Genomic DNA, 7,636 nt, shown 5'->3' with positions numbered 1-7,636 from the left:
TGGGCAAGTGTCTTTTACTATAACCTCGGGCCGACCAAAGCCTTGTGAGTGGATTTGGTAGACGGAAACTGAAAGAAGCCTGTCGTATATGTGTGTGTGTGTGTGTTTGTGTCTGTGTTTGTCCCCCCACTATCCCTTGACAACCGATGTTGGTGTGTTTACATCACCGTAACTTAGTGTTTCAGCAAAAGAGACTGATAGAATAAGTACTAGGCTTACAAAGAATAAGTCTTGGGGTCGATTTGTTCGACTAAAGGCGGTGCTCCAGCATGGGCACAGTCAAATGACTGAAACAAGTAAAAGAATAAAAGAATATATGCATATATATATGTATCTGTACACACACACACACACACACACACACACACGCACACACACACACACATGCATATGTGGATACAGGATGTCACAAACTGTAAAGAACATGAAATTTGAAAATTGAAAGCAAAAGAATTGAATACATAAACAATGAAAGAAACAAATAAAAACCAGGACAAGTAACATAAAGATCGACCCTTCATCATTTGTCGCCTGTCCATCTACTCATTTCAAGCATTGAATGATAATATGAGTCTTCGAAGGGCAGTTGCTCCCGCAAACCAAAATAAAATTTAGGATTTATGGAGGGTCAAAGTTGGTTACAAAAACAGGACAGTGGAGACATACAAGGAAACCAAACGCAAACAAACATGGAGGGTCGTTAGACCAGATGAAAGTAAAATAGTGAATGCTGGGGAAATATTCTCTTTGACAAGAGGAAAGATAGAAAAGAGAGACAGCTGGGATATGAGAGACATGCCAGCTCACCACTTTAGGCATTATTATATAAAGATATACTAAAATATATATGTTTGTTTTTGTGTCTGATTTTCTGTGATAGTATGGGTTAGATGAGTATGTTACTCAGGAATTGTTTTACAACTGGATGCCTTTCCTGTAACTAAGCCTTATCTGTTTTTCAAATAAAGGATTTGCTTCTTTCACATGTTCTCAAAGACACAAAGGTGGCAGATGATCTTTTGACAGGAGAACTGACAACAATATCACAAGAGAAGTACATCTGTAGCTATACACACGATTATCTAATATCTATATGCTAACCACTACACCAAAGCAACATTACAAACCCCTGGCCATCTAGATTAATAGACTTATGTAGCTATGGTGACATAACAATGATCTGTCACTGGAGATATCAGTCAGCTTAGTATCAAAGTATTAAACTGTGTGGCACGATTTTTGTCCTTGGGTAGCAACCATTATTTCCTATTTGCTTACCTCTAGAAATTATGAAAAATGGTTAATATTTCCTTCAAACTTTGCTTTTCTTATATTTATTCAAACCCCACTACTCCTTGCTTGTGATCAGAGATGCACGTTGTCAGTCATTGAGGGACATGCTCAAGTGATTAAGGTCAAGCAACTGACAAGCAAATCTGTGGTATAGAGCAGAATATTTGCTATTACAATATTTCTTGTTCAGCAACTCAGTGCTGAATCTGTCTGACATATAATATAAAATAGGTCAGTTTCTAAACATGACACCCAGGTGACAAAAGCAAAGTTTGAAGGGAATAGTAGTCATTTTCTTTGATTTCTAGAGAGAAACAAATATGAAATAACAAAAGGCTAAAAAATTAAAAATTTTGTTACATAATTATATATATTTAACATAGGAGAAGGACAAGCTACTTTCACTTTCCATCTACCAAATCCACTCATATCAGGACTATAATAGAAGGCACATACTTGAAGTGCCATGCAGTGAGACTGAACCTCAAACCACCTTGCTGTGAAGTAAACTTCTTAACCACACAGCCATGCCTTAGGCTTCTGCACAGTTTTGTCTATCAAATTTCACTTGGCTTTAGTCAACTCAAATTACAGTGGAAGACTGTTGTCTCTTTAGGTCCTTTGCAGTATTTTTGTTCCATGTTTGACTTATTATTGTTGTTTATATTTTTTTATTTTCCAGAATTCCACTGAGTGCTCAGGAAAACATTGAAAACTTCCGCCGTAAAAACCATAGCGCCTTTGTAGTTGGGTACAGTGGAGAAGTGGGCCGACACCTCTTGGAGGCCCTTAATCGGGCCAAAGTATTCAATAGGGTTGTTTTGATCGGACGTCGGATGATAAACCTCGATCATATTGGTCCTGAGTTTGTAAGTAAAATTGTATTTGCTTATTTGTTTATTTATTTCCGTTACTCTTTTAATCATCATCATCATCTGTTTTCCATGCCAGTATGGGTTAGACTGACACTGGTAAGCTGGAGAGCTGCACCAGGCTCCAGTCTGTGTTGGCTTGGTTTCTATGGCTGAATGCTCTTCCTACTGCTAACCACTCCACAGAGTATATCAAGTGTCTTTTATGTGAAACCAGAATGAGTACTTTTCACATGTCCCCGATATGCATGAATGCTTTTTACGTGTCACTGGCACAAACACCTTTTATGTGTTACTGGCACTCTTCTACAAGGGTACTACCTGCAAGGTACTGACATTATTGACTTTCCTTTAGAGTTATGACCCCTTTAAAGAGTTATCCCCCTTCTCCGGATTTCTTCCACGTGTTCATACACTGATATGTGCAAACGTTAGACATACACAAATTGCAATCTCGTTATAAGTATGGATAGAAGGCATCAGTTTAAAACCAGTTACCCAATTTAACTATTGATAAGGGTTAATATTGTATCTGTATATCCAGCCATCAATTCACCATTTTCTCTGTCCACTATTCCTGGATGGGTTGTGGAGGGAGAGTTATCAGGCACTTCCTCCATAGGACCCCATCAGAAGTAACCACTATTATCCTCTTTGGCTGGATTCCAAAGAATGATGAGGTACAGTTCACTGCTGAAAGTAACAAAGAACAATGTAGTAGTGATGACATTTTCATTGACATGGAGCTAAGTTCAGATTGCTGTTGCTGAGCAGACCAATGATTAACTCTTTAGCATTTAAACCAGCCATATCTGGCACAAATATTCTACCTGTTTTATGCTCAAACTAGCCAGATTCAGCCTCTCATACCTACCCTACAATTGATACTATGGACATTATTCAACCGTCTCACTCTTGGTCTACCTCTAAGTCTTCTGCTAGTTGGTTCAGTTTGAAGAAACCATCTTGTCTTTCCTGCAACATTCTAACCGTGTTGGTAGTGCTAGAACTGTGACTTCTCAAATATGGAGAAGTAGTGGCTTGACCTGGAGAGACTCCATATAGGGAGTTAAAGTGACTGGATGTATAAGACTGAGTCTCCATTTAACCCTTTAGCATTCAGATTACTCTGTCAAGTGTAATACATATTCATTCACATTCATTTGAATTCATCACGCATTATCTCATAGCTTTGAGATTTCAAGTATGTGAATGTTTATGTTTTGATTGAAATTGTTAGGCAAGTGTGAAAGGCTGGATCTAGCCAATTTAAACATAAAACAGGTGGAAAATTTTGGGCCAGTTTCGGCCAGTTTAAATGTAGGTTTGTTTAAAAGTAGGCTTGTTTTAAAAGTAGGCCAGTTTAAAAGTAGGCTTGTTAAACTGTACTTGCTGTGTAAGACAATAGGTTACTAGTTTTTGGTTTCATGTACAGGAATTTTTTACATTACTGACTTGCATGTTTTTAAAATGTTGCCTATGTGGTTAAGAAGCTTGCTTTGCAACCATGTGGGTTTGGGTTCAATCTGGCTGTGCAGCAACTTCGGTAAGAATTTGGAAACTGTGGTAGATCATCACATATATATATATATATATATGTGTGTGTCTTTGTGTTTGCACCCCCCCCCTCACAGCTGGACAATCAGTATTGGTTTGTTTACATCCCCATAACTTAGCAGTTCAGTGAAAGAAATCCAATAAATATAAACAAGAGTGCATTTTGCACCAAAAGTCAATATGAGAGTATCTCTCATGGTATATACCACAGTACAGTTTGTTCTAACAGAACATCCATGTTTAAGTGGGAATAAAAATTACCTCTCAGTATTAATACTGCTTCTGTTACTATTATATATTTTTTAACAAACTCCCTGGCTAATTGTGACACCAGGACCTGTTCTGACACCATTTTTGCACATATTGCTACAGGGAGATGAGTTGCTGCTATCTCTAGTGGTCAAGCATCCATCATTGACAAGACCAAGGAAGGTTAGAATCATGTGATCTGGTGATCTTGGCACTTGAGTTGGTGGGGATTTGTCTCCCCATTAGTGATATAAACAAGAGTGCATTTTGCAATCTGAGAGTATCTCTCATGGTATCTACTGCAGTATAGTTTGTTCTAACAGAACATCCACGTTTAAGTGGGGATTAATATTTCCTCTGTCACTTATACAGATTCAATAGAATAAATATCAGGCTTAAATCATAAGTACTTGTGTTGATTTGCACAGGAAGGGAACAGTGAATAAGTCTATAAAAAAAAACGAAAAAACAACAGGAGTGGGGGGGCATCAGGTGTACTGTTGGCGAATTTCAGGAAGCATGGGAGTTTTGAAGGATGTACTGTCCCAATAGTTGTTCAACAAACATCCTAAAGACTAGGGGAATGATGCTGTTCCACATACTATTAAATGACAATCTCTTCTAAGCCTCCGCAAAAAGGGACTAATCTATCTCAGCAACATGTCGTCTTTGGTCTTTTTAAGAAAATATTTAATATTTCAGCGCAAGATAATATATTTAATGTTATGAACCAAAAAGAATTTTACTTCATTGAAGTTACACATATAATAAGAAAGAAAAAAAAAAGAATCAGTAATGTTAATGACAATTCTTGTCAAAGAAGACAAATCCTAAATTTAAATTGATTAAAATTAAAAGCCAACCTACTGTGGGTACAGTGATATTTCCAGATGTGTTTTAGTCAAGCATAGTATAGTCTAACATAGTGATTCCTTTACATAGGTCTTTGAATCTCTAAAGCGTCCATGAGCTAAGTTCAAAATTCCAAGAAGCTGCTGTGTAGATTGTATTGTTACTCATAATAAAGCTAATAAAAACAAACAATTCTCAATATTTCAATGTATTTGGCAAATACATTTGACCTTTAGTATTTAACTCGGCCATATCCAAACCAAATATTCTACCTGTGTTCAAACTGACCAAGTCCAACTTCTCACACCTACCCTACAATCATCATCATTGTTTAACGTCCGCTTTCCATGCTAGCATGGGTTGGACGATTTGACTGAGGACTGGCGAACCAGATGGCTACACCAGGCTCCAATCTGATTTGGCAGAGTTTCTACAGCTGGATGCCCTTCCTAACGCCAACCACTCCGAGAGTGTAGTGGGTGCTTTTACATGCCACCGGCACGAAGGCCAGTCAGGTGGTCCTGGCAACTGCCACACTCAAAATGGAGTATTTTACGTGCCACCTGCACAGGAGCCAATCCAGCGGCACTGGTAACGGTGTCATTCTAAAAATAAACGATTGCATCATCAAAATCTTGAAACTCTGAGATAATACATGATCAATTCAAAAGTAATATGAATATAAAAGAGCATTACATTTGACACAATAATCTGAATACTAAAAGCGTTAATCCTTTAGCATTTAAACCAGACATATCAGACCCAAATTTTCTACCTGCTTTTTGTTCAAATCAGCCTGATATGACCTCTCACACCTACCCTACAATATCATTCTAAAAATATATCGTCACATCTTGAAGCTATGAGATAATGCATGATTAATTAAAAGGTATATGAATAAATAAACATTACGCTTTTGTTGTGAGGGCAGTTTAGATTAATCAGTCTTGAGCGCCACAACGCGTAATCACGGAGTTGTGAGTTCGAGTCTCATAGCTGGCCGCCAACACTTTTTTCTGCAAAATAGGGGTAGCTTATCCTGTTCAGGCTATATTATTAGCATTATCCTGCGTTTGAGAATTTAAAATCACTTCTTTAATAAACATTACGTTTGACAGAGTAATCTGAATGCAAAAGGGTTACATAAAAGTGGTCTTTGGCAGAGCAGAGAAAAATTTGGGTGCCACTGGTCAAACAAGTGCTTACCGTATTTCTCTATGGAAAATAACTAATCATCATCATCAGTCTGCTTTCCATGTTGGCATGGGCTAAATGGCTGTCAAGGTCTGAATTGGTTCCCATTTAGAGTTCCCAAAGACTAGATGCTTATATGTATCCTTTGGCTTAGGTTTTACAGCTGGATGCTCTTCCTAACATCAACTACTATTTGGAGCTCACTGATGAATTTCCTCGTTGCACCAACACTAGATAGGTTGAATAACTTTTGATATAAGACAGAACTAGAGGGACTTGGGACTTCATAAACCTGCACTGTCTTTGCTCATTTAGCTAACCACTTAATAGTATGAACTATAGGTTGTGGTGGGGCTTGTTTATACTTAGTAAATGTAAATTTTCTAGTCAGATTCATTAAAAAAATTATAAAATTCTTATGACATCAACATAATACTTTTATTTTAAATAGTTACATTTTATAAAAACTACTTTTCAGGAACAAAATGTAGTTGACTTCAACCTTCTTGAAGATTATGCTCATCTGTTTAAAGGACTTGAATATGGTTTTTGTACCCTTGGCACCTCACATGGATCCATCCAGTCTGTAAGTATTATTATTATTATTATTGTTGTTAAGGCAGTAAATTGGCAGAATCGTTAGCATGCTGGGTGAAATGCTTAGTAGTATTTTGTCTGCTGCTACGTTCTGAGTTCAAATTCTCCTGAGGTCAACTTTGCCCTTCATCCTTTCGAGGTCAATAAATTAAGTACCAGTGAAACACTGGGGTTCATTAGCCCCTTCCCCCAAAATTTCAGGTCTTGTGCATATAGTTGAAAGGGTTATTGTTGTTGTTGCTAATGCAGCTGTAGTAGCAAAGGTGGCAAAGACTCTGCCAGGATTGACTTTGCCTTTCATCCTTTCGGGGTCAGTGAAATAAGTACCAGTCGAGTACTGGGGTTGATGTAATCAGGTATCCCCCTCCTCCAAATTTCAGACCTTGTGCCTATAGTAGAAAGGGTTATTGTTGTTGTTATTATAATAATAAAGATGACGAGCTGGCAGAATCGTTAGCATGCTGGGTGAAATGCTTAGCAGCATTTTCGTTTGTCTAAATTTTCTGAGTTCAAATTCTGCTGAGAATGTTTGTTAGTAACACATAATATTCACTGGTGCTGGTGCCACATGGAAATTACTGGCGATGGTGCTGCATAAAAAGCACCCGCCAAGGTCGACTTTGCCTTTCATCCTTTCAGGGTCAATAAAATAAGTACCAGTGAAACACTGGGGTCAATGTAATCGACTAGTCCCCTCCCCTAAAATTTCAGGCCTTGTGCCTGCATTAGAAATGATTATTTATCTCTTCTTATTGTTTATTCCTGTGGAGGCGCAATGGCCCAGTGCTTAGGGCAGTGAACTCGTGGTCGTAGGATCACGGTTTTGATTCCCAGACCGGGTGTTGTGAGTGTTTATTGAGTGAAGACACCTAAAGTTCTACGAGGCTCCGGCAGGAGATGGTGGCGAACCCTGCTGTACTCTTTCACCAGAACTTTCTCTGACTCTTTCTTCCTGTTTCTGTTGTACCTGCATTTCAAAGGGCCAGCCTTGTCACACTGTGTCACGCTGAATCTCTCCCGAG

At 38.2% G+C, this 7,636-nt stretch overlaps 1 protein-coding gene across 1 annotated transcript in view; it reads left to right on the top strand.

Moving 5' to 3' along the window:
• The window catches only part of LOC106878646 (oxidoreductase HTATIP2), a 31,382-nt gene that overhangs the window by 11,685 nt on the left and 12,061 nt on the right, over positions 1-7,636 (top strand). Inside the window, exons 2-3 of the mRNA XM_014927929.2 lie at positions 1,976-2,162; positions 6,496-6,603. Coding sequence (XP_014783415.1) covers positions 1,976-2,162; positions 6,496-6,603 — 295 coding nt within the window. The remainder of the gene's footprint in view (positions 1-1,975; positions 2,163-6,495; positions 6,604-7,636) is intronic.

This window comes from Octopus bimaculoides, chromosome 24 (genome assembly GCF_001194135.2).
Source record: "Octopus bimaculoides isolate UCB-OBI-ISO-001 chromosome 24, ASM119413v2, whole genome shotgun sequence".
Lineage (NCBI taxonomy): Eukaryota > Metazoa > Mollusca > Cephalopoda > Octopoda > Octopodidae > Octopus > Octopus bimaculoides.
This window is presented reverse-complemented; position numbering and strand designations above follow the sequence as displayed.